The following is a 15,773-nucleotide window of genomic DNA, read 5'->3' on the forward strand; positions in this document are numbered from 1 at the left end:
ATTGCTGTAAATGTTGCCGTTTATTTTAACGTGCAACTTTACAATCGCCGCCCGATACAAAAACGTGTCAATATTTGAGAACATATTCAATTATAGCAAATTTTATTTGATATCATTTACAGATACATTTTCTTCATTATTTTTACATGTAAATGAGGAGAAAATTCCATTTTCGTTGCAAACATTCTATTGTCAACAGTCTCAATCCTGGAGGATAAATTGTGAACTTAAAAAAACAAATTCCAGCAGGAAAAGTAGATATATTTATTTTTTAACAATTTTTAATTAATTTAATTTTTAAAACTCTTCAATAGCTTGATTTTTTTTTTTTTTTTTTTTTTTTTGTACAGCCATAAGAAGCAGGAAAAGACATTATACAATAATAACATGGGTATGTCCTTGCAAAGCAAACATTAGCTCTGTTATCTGAACATCAGAAGAAAGTTATGAGCTGATAAATCAGAGACAGTTCTCTGTACCATGGAAACAGTTATATAAGCTAAACTGGCCCTTTGAAACACACAACACGTCAGTTTCCACTCAAGGAATACGTTTTTAGGCAAATGTACGGTTAGCATAAACCAGGCTGCTAAATCTTTTACAAGTCAAATCAGATATGCATAATTATATATAGTTTTTGTTTAAGGACAAATTGTATGAGCTTCATTTTGCTTTTGAGCCTTAAAACAGCAACTACTCAACTCCTCTGATTGGTTAGTTCTACAGTGTAAAGAAGGCTTTTTTTAAAGGGCCACACACACCTTTAGCAGCCTCATTAATTCTTGGCAAACTCATTTTAAATGAGGCGACTGCCCCACCTACCCTGACATAATCACAAACCACCTGTGTGTAAACGAGAGAACAGAAGCCACGCCCTCCACTGACTGACAGCAGCTGATGTCAAATACGCAGCATTTATTTGTTTTGTTTTTTTTACAGCAACAGTGATTACTTTGGTATTAGTGCATCGCTGCAGCTCCTGAAGCAGCACAAACCTCCACCTACATATATAAATATAAATGACCTAAAGCTATGTTAGGCACAGGAACCAGGTGAACTCCTCACACGTTGCAGAGGAAGTACCTCAGAGCAGTAGCTTTCACCATCATCACCATCGTCGTCTCGTTAAACTTGAGTTCAGACAAACTGATGATTCTAAACCTCTGGTTCCTTCTGCGTTGTGTCCTCATCTAGAAAACAAACAGCCGTCAGTCGCATTCAACTCAACAAACTGCAGTGAATGGCAACTCAAGGCCTGGGAGCCAGATCTGGCCCTTTAGAGCAGTGGTTCACCAGGTGTGCCGTGGGATTCTGTGACAGTCGTACCATTGCAACGATCTGCCTGAGTGCGGGGACGTCATTTTTGGCGCGCGCACCTTGCAACGTCCCACATGTCCCACGCCCGTCAAACATAAACTAGACTTAATGTTGGGTGCATGTGCAATTCTTAAAAAGAAAAAAAAAAAAAAACGCAATATTTGGCTGTTTTGCGCAGGTGGGAATTCTAAAACTGTCTTATTGTTGTCCTACAGCCTTTGTCACAGAGAAACAACGAGAGGGAAAATGGAGCGCTTTCTTCTGCGGCCACCTGTGATATTGTACATGATGAGTGATTTTTACCTGTCCTCTGGTGGGCCTCGGGCACAAAAAGGTTAGGAACCACTGCTTTAGAGCACCCAACTCATTTTGCTGTAGCTATCTCAGATACTCCAAATACTAAAATTCATTTAAACTACACAATGTTTGCACCAGGACTCACAATCATTTTTATCATAAATTATTGAAATTACTACACAAAAAAATCCCTAAAATTAAATAGAATGTTTTTAAAAAAAAAAAAGAAAAATCAAGGAAATGTAATTCAGGTTTATTGCAGGGACTGAATATCTGCCACTTATTGTTTGACTATTGTCTGTGCCTTAAATACTTTACACATCAGTCAGACATAAAATGCAAACTCGGGCCATTAAGGGTGAAATTACTAGTATTCCCGCTGAAAATGATCAAACTGGTCCGTCTTTGGCCACTGAACTAAAATGAGTTTGACACCCCTGCTCTAGCTCAGCATTATTTATGCTCCCTCTTTGGCAAAAAAAAAAAAATTGGAATTGAAGAAGCGATTCTCGATGGTGCTGCCCTCCAGTGGACATATTGAGTTAAAACACATAAGAAACATGTAAAAAACTGACAATATCCAAGCAATAAGTGACATATCAGTCCCAACAGGATCTACACTTTACATTTTTTAGATTTTGTGACCAATTTCTATTTAATTAAGGGAAATATTAAGTAATAATTTGAGGAAAATGTAAGAATTTTGAGTTTTTCTAACAGTATAGCATTAAAAATGACTGCAATCATGCGATACTGTGAGCTCCTAAAAACATTGTTGAGTTTCATTTACACAGTGATTCATGTTTTCTTTGTCAATTTTACTTTCTCCTGCGGGCCGAAATGGATGCTCCAAAGGGCCAGATTTGGCCCCCGAGCCATGAGTTTGACACGTGGTGTAGACAGTCAGGAGCAGATTATTTGAAAGAGTTGCTTTGAACCATTTTCATTAATCAAACATAAAATCTAGTTTTCCTTCTACTTTTGTCTCTTGTTATATCTACCAAACTGTAGCATACTGTATTTATCCTGTTTAGGTTGATACAAAGTGTCTGCGTAATTTACCTGAATCCATGTGATTTTATCCATTGTGCAGTAGTGTCTATGCCTTTGGAGAGAATATGAACAAACATCTTTAGCTGATCACAGCACAATGAATGTTTCCATAGTAACAGATGGAGGGATCTGAGGTTGTTGGTTTTTACCTGTGATGAGTCGATCACCAGCCAGCGCTCTGTGCTCTTCTGCACGTCCTGTCCACTCAGAGGCTCCCGCAGACGCACCTTCACCTCCACGCGACCGCCGGTGCGTTTGCGTCCGTCTATCACCTGAAGCCACAGACACGTTTACTGCTGAAGCTCTCGGTTCGTGTTCATCAGTGGAGCGTGGATTCCTTCTCCTCGTGTGCACTTCTTACCTCGACGATCTCCCTGATTTCACTCTGAGACTCCAGTTTGTCCAGCTTCACCAGCGCCGTTCCGATTGGCTTGTCGCTACGCAGGAAACCACTGTGAGACGACACAGATACAGGTCCATTAAGTATTAACGCATCAGGGTTGGTGTCAATTAGGTCTTCAATTACAACTTATTTATGATTACAGTGACCAGCAATTTCCAATTCCAATTAAAATTATTATTTTACTAAAGTTCAAATTAAATTAATCACAATTATCTAAGCTTGAACTAAACCACCCCATAAAACTTGTCCTTCCTCTTGTGTTAGCTTTCTGTTAGCATCTCTTATGATAACGGCTCAGTTTTAACCCCAGGTCTTAAATCAGCTGTAAAATACACTAAAAAATATTATCTATCATCTGTTTTTACATCTCTTGGTTACCTTGTTAGGCTTCCTAATCCATGAAAATATTGGTATTAATATTTTTGGTGTGGGCGTCTGAGCCTTTTACCTGTCACTATACCCCTCGATTTAATGATTAATTATTTTTAAATGGTAAAATTCTTTTGAATAGAATGGACAGCTAGTGGGAAAACTGTATATGAAACATATTTTAATAATTGTTAACTATGTATGTGTAAGCCATTGAACTGTAACATGGTTCTCCAGGTTTGCAATTAATTCAATTGTAAATTAACAGTTTTTAATAGAATTTTCATGCCAATTACAATTATAACTACACCATAATTGTAATTAATTATCATTTAAGCAATTACAATTATAATTAGGGATGTCCCGATACAACTTTTTCATTTCAGATATGATACCGATATTGCAGCCTTGCGTATCGGCCGATACCGATATTAATCCGGTATCAGCATGAATCATACATACTTTTTTTAATTTTTTTGTAATTTATTTTTTTTCTCTCTTTTATTTAATAAAAAAATAATAATTACTTATTTTCTAGTGTGGAATGTTATAAAAGGCTTGATCAAGTGACGTTACTCAAACAGAGAACAATAGTCAGCAACAGTAGGGATGAGAAAAACTGACCCATTTATTATTAACTAATTGGTTAAATACATTCTAACCTTCAATATAATATTTACAGTATTCTACAATTGAATAAAATAAATTAAAAATGAATTGTAAAAAAAAAAAAAAATCCAGAAAATCTGGAAATTTGAATCCGATATTCATTTTCAGGCTAATATCGGACCGATATCGGATCGGGACACCCCTAATTATAATTGACGGTCACATTATCCAAGTAAAAGCAAACATTTAAACTGCTGACAGGAAGTGGAAAGACTTACACTCCTGCATCACGGGGCGAGTGCTACAAAGAGCAACTTAATAAACTAAAGTTGTAAAATTTGGCCTAATTTCTAGTCGTAAACCCTTCATCTGTGCTCAGTAGCTGCAGCAAAAACTCACCCTTTGTGCAGCAGCTCCAGCTTTAGGCCTTTTGACGTCACCACTCTCCTAAAACCTCTGTGATTACGGTTGATCGACAGCGTGAAGCTTTGATTATACTCTGATGTGGGAAGAAAAAAAACACAAAAACAACTTCATTGGCAGTTGGAATTCTTAAAAAAAAGCATCTTAACAAGCTTTACACATCAATACGTTTTACAGGTGATACATTACAGCCTCTCACCTGGAGAGTTTGTGTTCTTGATGACGGTGGTTTTGTGTTTCTGAGGTTGCTCCTGGAGGAAAGACAGAAATGGAAAGATAAAGTATCTTCATTGGGAGTAAATCAGAGCAGCCTGAGAACACAAGGACAAGGTGCAGTTTGAGGCTCTCACCGAGCTTGGATAAGGAAAGTCAAATTTGACGTAAGCGTCCAAATCATTGGTTTGAATTCCTGAAAAGTGTATGAGAAAGTGGGATTTAAAGACTAGAATTAAACTGAATTCAGGAGAAAAGAAAACCACTTTTGTGCAATAAAGTCATGATACTTTTGATCAATTAAAACAACCAATGTACAGATTTTGAGAATAAAAGGTTATAGTAATACTCTTTAATATCTGCTCACATCAGAGAGGCAAAAACAATTGTGTAGATCTATTAACAAGTATTTACCGCTGGGAGCAGGAAGATTCATTGCTTTTACAATGACGACAACCATGTCCGTGCTGCTCAGCTCTGGAAATATCCTTTAATGCAAAAAAGATCAATATTATTGTGTTACAGCGTCACATTTACAGATGGAAGGAATATTTTTATCATCTGTGTTGGTAACAAAAGTTAAAATAAAAAAAGATGAACTAAGGGTTGGAATAAGACACACAAAATATAAAGCTTTTGTTTATTCTAATCGTGATCCCTGATGATGACTTCTTAATCTAAATGTTTAGTTTTCAGAGGAATGTACATCAGAAATACATTCTCACTCTTATTGCATCAACTTTTGACTAACGAACCAAAAACAGTGTCACGTGCTCACCCGACAGTACAGAACGACCTCTCCTCAAAGTGATGAGGAGGAGGAGGAAGACCTTTTGACTCGGACAGTTTCAGAAGCTCCAAACTCTTTTTGCAGCTTTCAGCCATTTTTTCAAACCTGCAAAAACAACCCCCCAAAAAATGAAGAGGGATTTAACTTAAAGTGAAAGTTTCTAACAGTGACTTTTGACCGAGGTTGTGAGTAAAACCTACTTTGTCGTTTCTGCAACGTTTCCCAGGTGTGTGAACTGCTTGGAGTGAGTCAAACATTTCTTAAATGAACAGAAACAAAGGCAGAAAAGTCATTGTTACAAACACTGACTGTGTTCAGCATCTTCAATACCAATGAGGTTTTTATTTATACTTCACATTACAGTAGGGATATATGCTTTTAACTACATATAATTCAATTATCCACAAAGGCAATGAGTAAGGAGACCAGAACACTTGCTTAGCTTCTAAAATGGCTGGAAGATCAGGACAAAGTTTGACGTCAAAATGAGTATGTAGTGCGTTCACATTAGTATGGAAAGACTGAGTATGTGAGAGATACCCAGATGTATACTACAGCATATTGGGACAATAAAAGTTTGTATGGTGGGCACACTAGTCATACTCAACTGCCCGCAAGCAATTAGTTTTGGCTCGCTGCCCATATAAGAAATTATTTTTTCATATTTTTTAAAATATTAACGTTAATGTAATACAGTACTGTACCGTGATTTATAAGAAAAAGCTGATTTTCCATTGCATTATTTTTGTCGAGATTTAAAGGATTGTTCAAGGCAGGGAAAATGTAGTGTTTTGATCGTAAAGGTGGGGTATGTTGTCCCCCATTTTGTTAATTTATATTGCACTAAATGTCTTTCAAGACATTAAGATGTTTCATAATTTTATGCCATGAAACACAAAAAAGAAAAGTGATCTTCAATTTTAAACTACTTTAAGTGTTTATTTTCCACAGTTATGTAATTGGCATATTTAATTTCATGCACTGCAATGTAAATGTTTAGTTTTGGACACCCCTGGTATACAGTAGTCCCTCGCTATAACGCGGTTCACCTTTTCGCGGCCTCTGTGTTTCGCGGATTTTTTAACAGTACAATTTTGGATGCATTTTTTTTTTTTACAGCGTATGAACGCACATTGTTCTCTACGTCCTGATTGGCTAATGCTGCGTTCACCCACCAGCGACACATCCAACTCAGTGAGTTTCACTGCCTGTTGAAGCGAGGAGCTGCACTCCTTTTTCTCCTCTCATAGACATAAACCACCAGTGAAAAAAGCCGGTGTGATTAGCGGCTAATACTAACCTAGCTCAGTGCTACAGAGAGAACTTTTACCTGCTACTACCACCTCCTCGCTGATTCACCTCCACACCTAATTCTTCCTAGTTCGGTCCCAGTTATAAAGGCCATGTCATACAGCTCCAGGTGGTCACACACAGCTTCTACTCCATGGTTAAATGGGTGAACAGACTGGTGTCCGTGTTGACGGCCTGACGTCATCGTCAACAAAGACTGAATGCGTTCGGCGTCAATGTCTGATCGCTAGCATTGTGTCTCTGCTGTGTTGTATGTTTGAAAACAGATTTATGTTTTAAAATCTATGAAGGTTTGAACTTTGAATGTTTAAACAAGAGAGAAATGTTAATTCCTGTCTGAGAAAAGTGTATAAAGTGTGTGGTGAGGGGTTTTACAGCCTTAAAACATGTATAATAATTGTAAAAAAATAAAACTGACTACTTCGCGGATTTTGCTTATTGCGGGTTATTCTTAGAACGTAACCACGGCGATAAACGAGGGACTACTGTATACTCAATGAGTTTGTAGTGCATAGTACGGAGTATGCCATTTCGAACGCAACAATTGAGTCAACAGTTTTCTTTTTACCTCATACTGCTCTTTGAGTATCTTGGTCAGCTGTGAGTAAACTTTCTCAGCTTTCTCTGAAATCGCGACATCATTGTGATGGACCACAACGAAGTCCTCATCCTCATCACCAGGGGGCGACGGCACCTTTAGTTCCAGCATAGAGGAGTGACATCACTGATATCAATGTTTAAAGCAATACATGTATACAGATAAATACAATCAGTGCATTGAGCCTTACTTTGACCTAATTACGAATCTATAAACTTCTTCTAACTAATGCCTGTGTGTAAATAAACTTGGACGTTCAGAGTAAATCAGATGTGCTCACTGTGCTGATGTCCACTGATCTGCCGCTGCGTGCCGCTTCGATCATTGGATCCAGACCCTTGGCAGTGCGCAGTAAAGCCTTGGCCTGCTCCATGTCGTTCTTGTGCTTTGCCTGCAGAGCCGCCTTCATGTACTGCTTCCTCCGACTCTCCAGGAAGTCCAGCTGCTGGGCTGCTGGAGGGTGAACATGAAACGTAAAGACTGACTGAAAAATCCCTGTGAAAGACTGGATGGACTTCTCTCTAAAACTGAGGATTACATTAAACTGACCTGTTTGGGAAACACCTTCCTTAGCCGTTGTTCTTTCTGGTGAAGCTGAATGAGATCGTCTTCGTCCCTGGCCCTTAGTGGGAACGTCTAACAGAGGCTTCTTAGGCTCTGCTGGGACGACTGGTTTTACCTACAAGAGAAACAAAGTTCTGTATCAACAAATCAAAAAAGAAGTACTTTGACAAAGGTGCTGCACCTCTTCGTTTTCCTCTTCATCTGCAACTTTTGATAAGTCGGTTGAGGCGAGCTGGTCGGCCGTCTGCAGAGCAGCGATGAGGCCCTGCTCGGCTCCAGTGGCCTTCTGGCCAGGGATTGGTGGGAACCCTGGGAGGAAATGTTTCTATTCAAAACCTGTGCACAGCTACAGACTGGTTTATCGTTTGTTTTAGGAGTGGTGAAAACAAATCTTAAGTTTCCAAAAATGTATTATTTATGTGCATTTATGTACATATAAAATACCTTATTTTGATATTTTAATTACACCAGGGGTGTCAAACTTGTTTTAGTTCAGGGGCCAAATATGGACTTTTCAGATGGGAATATATGCAGTTCAATCATTATTGTGCTCTAGTTTGCACTTCCGCGTATATAAAAAATTATAAAATATTTAAGGCACTGATCATATTAAAGCAATAAGTGACACATATCAATCCCTGCAGGATCTTCTATTCAATTCATTTGATTTGATTTTGTCACCCATTTTTATGTAATTTGGGGAAATTTTGTGGAATAATTTGAAGAAAATTGCAGGACTTTGGGAAAAGGAGATGGAGATGTCTAGCGGAAATATTTACAACTGAATTTGTTGGCAACTTCTTTGCCTTCTGCTGCGGGTCGAATTGGAGGCTCTAAAGCAGGGGTTCTAAACTGGTCTCACCCTGGGACCCACATTTTGCAACGGTCAATAAATCGCGACTCACTTTTTTTAATTCAACCAAACAAATTTAGTTTTTCTAAAATAGCTGTTGAAAACATTTTTTTTTTTTAAACATAAATCTAAATTTTTTCCTGTGCAACATGCATTTCACAGCATTCCTGTCAAAAGGAAAGTTTCTTTCAAATTAAAAGACAAGTCCAACATGAAATACTTTAAGTATTTATTTTAGACTAGCTGTCCACGACCCACCAGTTGAGAATCGCTGCTCTAAAGGGCATGATTTGGTCCCCGGGCCTTGAGTTTGACACATATGAGTTACACTATAGAATACTGTAGGTTCTGTGAGGTCCAATAATTCAGCAGCTGATGTTAAATGGAAGATCGATAATCAGCAATAAGCGAAAATCGAATCGATAATTGTTAATAATCAAAAATTGGATTGTAATCGAATCGAGACCTCAATTGAATAAGGAAATTGGTCTGATTAACCAGCCCTAGTTTGTTTGTTACCACAACAGCCCTAAAGGCCTCAGTTGGAGTTAAACGTCTCACCAGGGGGAACAGGCAGCTCATCGAAGTTGACAGGTTTTCCTAGTTTATGAGTACGGATGGCGCTCTGGTATTGCTGTAGTAAATAGAAAGTAGAAACAAGTTCAATCAATGAGTTTGAGTTAAATAGAGAAATTGCAGCTGGAAAAGTGGATTCTCAGTCTCTCAGTACTTTGGCAATGCGGTCGTGCATTCGAGCTTTGCGATCATCTCCGCTGGCTTTGGCCTGAGTGGACGTTTCCACATACTTGGCTCGTCTCTGTTCGAGTGCCTCGAGGACGTCTCTGGGAGCTGCAGGTGCTGCTGGGGCTGAAAGGAGCACACAAAATGCTCAGAATTCCCACATAGACTTTACAAAACACGCACGCATACACACACACAGACAACATTTCTGTACTAAGACGTGCTAAACATCATATTTAATAAACAGCTCTCATACTTCTCTGCACAGTTCTATGACATTTTAGATTGACTCCTACCTGGAGCTTCTGCAGCTGGTGAGGAAGACTGCGCGCTTTGATCAGAAGGTGGTTTCACTGCTGCAGAGCTTCCTGCTGCACCTTCAACACATACGCAACATATCAGCGCAAACACATGTTGTCTTGTAACAATTTCACAGCACGCAACCTTTAAATTGCTGATCGAAAATATTTTTGTGTTTCTAAAAATGTGTAGGATGAATTCTGGAGTGCATTTGATGGTCGATCCTCACTCTTTGCAGGAGATGGAGGAAGGTTGCTCAGGTCGACAGCCTGTCCTTTCTCCAAAGCTTCAATCACGGTATCAAACCTCTGCAACAATTTTCAGGTATTAGCTGACATTCTTCATGCTGCTGGTGTAGCAACAAGCTCACATTTTAGCAAAATATGACTTTTGTTGTGATGTTAGAACTTTGACGTTGAGTAAAAAAACACAAAATGAAAGCATTCATGCAGCTGCAACACTGCATTAAATGCTGCTTACAACTTTAGCTATATTTATTTTAGATCCGTTTCAATCAAAACTAAAACTTTATTAAACACACAAAAACAATGTTGGGACAGAAAAGCTGCACAAGAAACGTAGCTTTTGCTCCAACTTTGAATCATTTGACTCACTTTACTCGTGATGAAGTAGAGCTTTGCTTGTCCCACATCTCCTTGTTTCTTTGCTGTCAAGGCTGCCACCTTGTATTCTTTCTGTCGCTCCAAAAGCATCTGCTTGGTCTTCTCAGTTGCTGCAGATTCATTAAAAAAATAAAATTCATTCATTCATTAAAAAATCTGCAAGTTTATCACACGTGTAGAAGGTCTAACTTGGTCATTTACGATTAGCTGCTCACTTTGTTCACTAGTTTAGATCCTATTTACAAATATTAGAAAGTTTGCTTAGATCCTTTGGTTGAGTCAGAATGTAAAAAATAAAATTAGCTTTCTTCAAACTCTGGTGATTAGTCACTTTTCAGGTTAAAAAAAAAAAAAAAATACACAATATATTTGACAGCAACAGCAGAAACAAAGTGTACTGGTGCGATTCAGACTGACCATCAGTCGGACCAGTTGGTGAAAGGACGTTGGATTCCTCCACAGGCGAGGGGCTACTCAGTGTGGGCGGAGTCACAGAGGATGCCTGCTGCTCTTCACTGCTGACTGTGACGATGACAGGCACAGGAGGTGGAGGCGTGGTCACTTTGTGCTGCGTAGGCAGAGGAGGTGAAGGCACAGGGGGAGCAGGTCGGGCTGGAACAGGAGGCTTAGTATCAGCGCTGGGGGCTCCAGTGGCAACGAGCGGTGGGATCTCTGCCTCGTTTACAGGACGGCCTTTTTTCACAGCCGCCAACATCGACTGTAACGTCTGTAAAGAGCGACAGTAGACAGAGAAATGAGTGATTAAAAACGTGTACTGCTTTCCTACAGGTTTTCTATTAAACATTGATACCAGATTCAAAGATTACCAAGTTCAAAAACATTTGCTGCAATAACATTAAATTTGTTTTGTAAAAGCCTTTTCAAAATAAAACGGCAAAGGTGAGAATGTAGAAAGGATCTTTGAATAATTTGTTAAATATTTAATAAAATAATGAAGTACTTTTTTGGCAACAACTATGCCTTCAAACAGTGGAAATAATCCTAAAAATCTATCACCGATATCAGATTGGACGATATTTTGCACGCTGACACACAAACACACACACAGGCACTAACAGCAGACGCTGCCCCCGCTTTCAGAGCCAGTAGACGGGGAAAAAGTCTGGTGCTCAGCCGCTTCGCTCCAACCAAGAAACATTATTGCCATTAGCTCATAGTTTTACACCTTTGTGCACAAATGTGAGTGAAATAAAGCCGTGTCACATAAAGCAAACAACTCTTTAGTGTAAATGAAATGATAAAACAGGCAAGACAGAGCCTCCAGTCCAGCAAAATAGCAAAAGCCATTCACCAACACTGTGGGCCACGATACAGACAGCACCACTAGCCACGGCCCATCACAGCCCCTAGTGCAGAGGAAACACTGGGATAGTAATCCTAAAAGATACTCCTAAAACTATGAAAAATAACATAAAAGACCACAAAATAAAAGGTCATTCTAAAACTATAAAAACATCATAAAAGTTGATCCTAAAACTATGAAAACAAAATAAAAGATAACGATCCTAAAACTATAAAACATGACAACAATCCTAAAACGATTAAATAATTCGCTAAAAGCTAAATTAATTAAGAGGGTCTTGATCGTTTTTTTTAAACTCACTGATCAGTGACTGGCCCAAAAATCCTGTTCGTGTAAAGCCTAATAAAAACAACAACAAAAACCTTAACTCCTTTGCTTACTTCAGAGGTTTCCAACCTTTTTCAGGTCGTGACCCCATTTTGATATCACAAATGTCTGGCGACCCAGAGTCATTTTTAATTCTTCTAGAAGTTATTTTTATACTGCATTTTAATTTAACTAGAAAGTTTAAGTATAGTACAGTTATTTGATATTCATTGTGTGTGTGATGTGTTTAAAAAAAGAATCATTATTGAAAATATTTAAAAATCTAATTTTTTTTTAATCTATGTTTTTTTTTTTTTGTTTACCAATTACTAGATACTTCAGGTGACCCCAAGGTTGAAAAACACTGGCTTACTTGAAACTAGTGAAATGATTAAAAAAGTGACAACAAGACCTACAACCTTGTTATCTGGTGTGTGCGTGCTGGCATGTGTGTGAGTGTGTGTGCAACCTTTAGTCCACGATCATATCTCCTGGCTTTCGAGGTCTCCCCTGCTGTCTTGGCGTTCTGCAGAGCCATCTTATACACGGTCACTCTGCTCTCCAGGGTGTACTGGAGGCTGCCAGGCGTTGCTGTGGAGACCGTCACTTCCTGTTTACCCCAAAAACAACAATGTGCGGAGACAGATGTTAACTCACAGCAGCTATTCGTACATGTGAAGAGTAAGGTGTGTATGTTTGAACTTAGAAACATAAATAAATGAAATGTTTAACAAAAAAAATTAAGAAAAGGATAAAGATATTATTAAGGATGTTGTGTATTTATTAAAATATTTCCTCAACTCTTTCTTTTATTTTCATTTGTTATTTCTATTTACCTTTCTAAGAAATACATTGTCATGATTCTGTGAATGAGTCAGTTGTAGCACATGCTGCAGCTACATTTACCGTTGGCGACTCGGGCGTTTTCGCTTGCGGGGGCTCGGCAGTGCTAGAGGACGTGGAGGATGTAGTTACGTCTTCCTCAGGTTCTTCATCACCCACCACTTCCTGCAGCTCAGCCTGACGAGGAAACAAGATCAAAGAATATGTAAACGATATGTAAAAAAACATGCAAACACAGACAAGTGCTTTATTTCTCCTTTTTAAAACGCTACAACGTTAGTTACAGCAAAAATCAATTATGTTTAATAAACTGTTTATAAAAAAACAAATATGTATACTTATTGGTGCACCAACCAAAAGATCCTCATCGTCTTCGACATTGTCATCATCATCATCATCATCTACGTCTCTCATGCACTCGTCGGCCATTTTTGCAATGTCTTCCATAGGCACCGGACCTGCAAAATGTAATGAATATATAAGAACTCGTGAGCCGACCTCATTCGTCTTGTCTCCAGATATGATGACATGAAAAACTCGTCATTAAGGCTTATTATAAAACACTGCAACATGCAGTACTGTCATTCAGTGAGGAGTCTGGGAATTAATTGCTTGGATCTGTGTTTGTTTGAAGTTAATCTCTGTGAATGTTAGGGTGTAAGAAAAAAATTTTTTGATCAAAAAAACATTGAATTGCACTAACTTATGTAAAGCACGTAAATTACCGGTCACTAGGTGTCAGTGAACCACCTTGTTCAACTACCTCACTTTTAGCTTAGAAGTTGGTTGCGCTTTATTTTCATAAATCATACAGGGCCCTTTTATAGATGTATACGGTTACTTTCTCTTTTTTTTTTTCTTAACAGAATCAGAATATGTTGTAGAAGCAAAAGTTAAACTTGTTAGATGAACATACCACTTGTTTTTGATATTGGTTCTTGAATTACAGTTACCATTTATGTGTTGTCGCAAGTTTAAAATAGTTTTTTTTTTTTTTTTTTTTAATTGTATTTCATAACATTTTGTAGATAGATAGATAGTGTTATTGTCATTCATACATACACACCATAGGTGCATACAAAGAACAAAATGATTCACACAAGGATAGACTTCTAACTTTAAAAATAAAAGCATAAAAACACAATAAAACGGTATAAAAACACACATTTAAAACAGTGATAAAGGGATGCTGTCACAGGATTAGTGTTAGTTATTGCACTGGGTTTGTGATACGTTATAGAATATTGCTCTGTAATTCTAATTGTAAAGGTGAAATTTGTAATTATTGATAGTGCAATATATCGCCATGTCTATCGTATTGTAGTATTGGGATGTAGCGCAAATTGTGACATGCAAATCTTGTATCGTATCATCAGATACATGGTAATGCACACCCCTAATTGTTACCAACCTTTGATGAACCAAGGAGTAAAGTGAATGGGCAGATAAGCCAAAAAGCAGCAGAGAAACATTAAAAGCATAAACATTGTTTAGGAAAACACTAATAATACGTAGGTTGTGAGTAGAAACAGCACCTCACACATGTTCTATGTTTTCTCAGGGTTCATGAAGTGTGTCAATAATCTCCTAGGGGATGCATTTGGAGGGTTCTTAAGAAAGTGTGTTGTGTTGTCCTCACTTTTCCCTTTCTTCTTGGCTCGTGCTGCAGGACCAGCTTGATTTCCAGTGAGTGCAGCAAGTTCTGCCTCCAGGTCTGGATCATCAAGATTCTCCTCCTCACCCATCATCATCTCCTCAGGGTCCATGAACAGGCCCATCTGGAAGCAGCCAGTCAGGTTAAAACTATCAGAGAGTTTCATGGGAGATGGTGTTCAGGTTATTGTGGTTATTTATCATTTCTACCTGTTTGGCTGCAGCAGCGCCCTGGCCCCTGGGCTGAGGAGCCCTCTTCTTCCCAAACATGGTTCAAAAACTGAAAGAAAACACACAGACACAGAGTTAAGAGTTAATTTGAAGCCTGTTGACAGCAGGGGCTAAGATAGATCATGTGAGTGGTTGTCAGGTGGCTCCCAAACACACACACACACCGTAATAACAGTGACGTTAGCCAAGCTAGCCTAAGCTAACCTCAGCTCCAACTCGTAAAGTTAGTTAAACAACGGGCTGCTGTGTGTGTCACTGAGGTTAACACTCCACCGTGACAGCGGTGTGCGTCCGTGTAAGTATGTGTCAGTGTCAGTACCTTCCGTCCAGCTGTTCAGAGGGCAGTTTTCAGGCGTTTACTTCCCTCTCAGCGAATGGTTTACCATGGTGAGGAACTTATTAAGACTGCGCATGCGCGTCAAGGAACCGAACATAAAAGTGTAAACATTGAAATCCCTGCGCTTTGTCTTTCAGGACACAAATAGGGTTTCTAATTTCAGTTCAGAGTTTATGGTGGCCCAGAATAATCCTGGCATTTTCATTCATTACATTATTGTGCCTTAGTTTTAACTCTTCAACATGTAAATAGTAATAACAATAATAATAAAATTGTTATAATACATTTATTTACATTTAGTGTAGCCTTTAATAGCGCTCAAAGACACCTTATGGCAAAGAATCAAACTGTGTGTATAGAGGAAGATGTGTGTTTTTTATTATTTAATTTGAAAAAAACATTTTTCTATCCAAAATAATCACTTTAATTAAAAAAAAAAAAAAATTCATTCATGTTTTTTTTTCTTTCTATTACTTCAATCAAAAATAAATATTTTCAACCAAAGGAAAAAAAAAAAAGATAAATTGCAAAAAAAAAAAAAAAAATTCTTTTGATTGAAAATATAATTTATTATGGATTGAAATGTGAATAATATACACAAATATACTTCTATAC

The 15,773-nt window shown here is 38.1% G+C and overlaps 1 protein-coding gene across 2 annotated transcripts; it reads right to left on the bottom strand.

Moving 5' to 3' along the window:
* Nucleotides 1-85: 85 nt before the first annotated feature.
* On the bottom strand, nt 86-15,242 carry cc2d1b (coiled-coil and C2 domain containing 1B). Of its 2 annotated transcripts, none has more exons than XM_028471960.1 (26): nt 15,141-15,242; nt 14,801-14,870; nt 14,577-14,715; nt 13,292-13,395; nt 13,001-13,114; nt 12,564-12,704; nt 10,882-11,191; nt 10,456-10,574; nt 10,071-10,149; nt 9,838-9,918; nt 9,531-9,667; nt 9,362-9,434; nt 8,129-8,256; nt 7,933-8,062; nt 7,664-7,833; nt 7,354-7,479; nt 5,675-5,733; nt 5,463-5,579; nt 5,099-5,172; nt 4,822-4,880; nt 4,671-4,722; nt 4,448-4,547; nt 3,029-3,119; nt 2,817-2,939; nt 2,677-2,719; nt 86-1,190 (listed from the first exon to the last, which is right to left on the bottom strand). In XM_028471960.1, the coding sequence occupies exons 2-25, from the start codon at nt 14,858-14,860 to the stop codon at nt 2,714-2,716; spliced, it is 2,592 nt and encodes an 863-aa protein (XP_028327761.1). In that variant the 5' UTR covers nt 14,861-14,870; nt 15,141-15,242; the 3' UTR covers nt 86-1,190; nt 2,677-2,713. The 2 variants fall into 2 exon arrangements, with proteins under 2 accessions (XP_028327761.1, XP_028327760.1); XM_028471959.1 differs by having other exon boundaries at nt 7,664-7,836.
* Between the last annotated feature and the right edge of the window lie 531 nt (nt 15,243-15,773).

The sequence above is a fragment of the Gouania willdenowi genome, chromosome 17 (assembly GCF_900634775.1).
Source record: "Gouania willdenowi chromosome 17, fGouWil2.1, whole genome shotgun sequence".
Classification (NCBI taxonomy): Eukaryota; Metazoa; Chordata; class Actinopteri; order Blenniiformes; family Gobiesocidae; genus Gouania; species Gouania willdenowi.

Coding starts and splice junctions, on each gene's coding strand:
- cc2d1b (XM_028471959.1), bottom strand. CDS start 14,860: ATGTTTGGGAAGAAGAGGGCTCCTCAGCCCAGGGGCCAGGGCGCTGCT. Junction 14,716..14,800: donor GCGCTGCTGCAGCCAAACAG/GTAGAAATGATA, acceptor GGCTGCTTCCAG/ATGGGCCTGTTCATGGACCC. Junction 13,396..14,576: donor AGCCAAGAAGAAAGGGAAAA/GTGAGGACAACA, acceptor TACATTTTGCAG/GTCCGGTGCCTATGGAAGAC.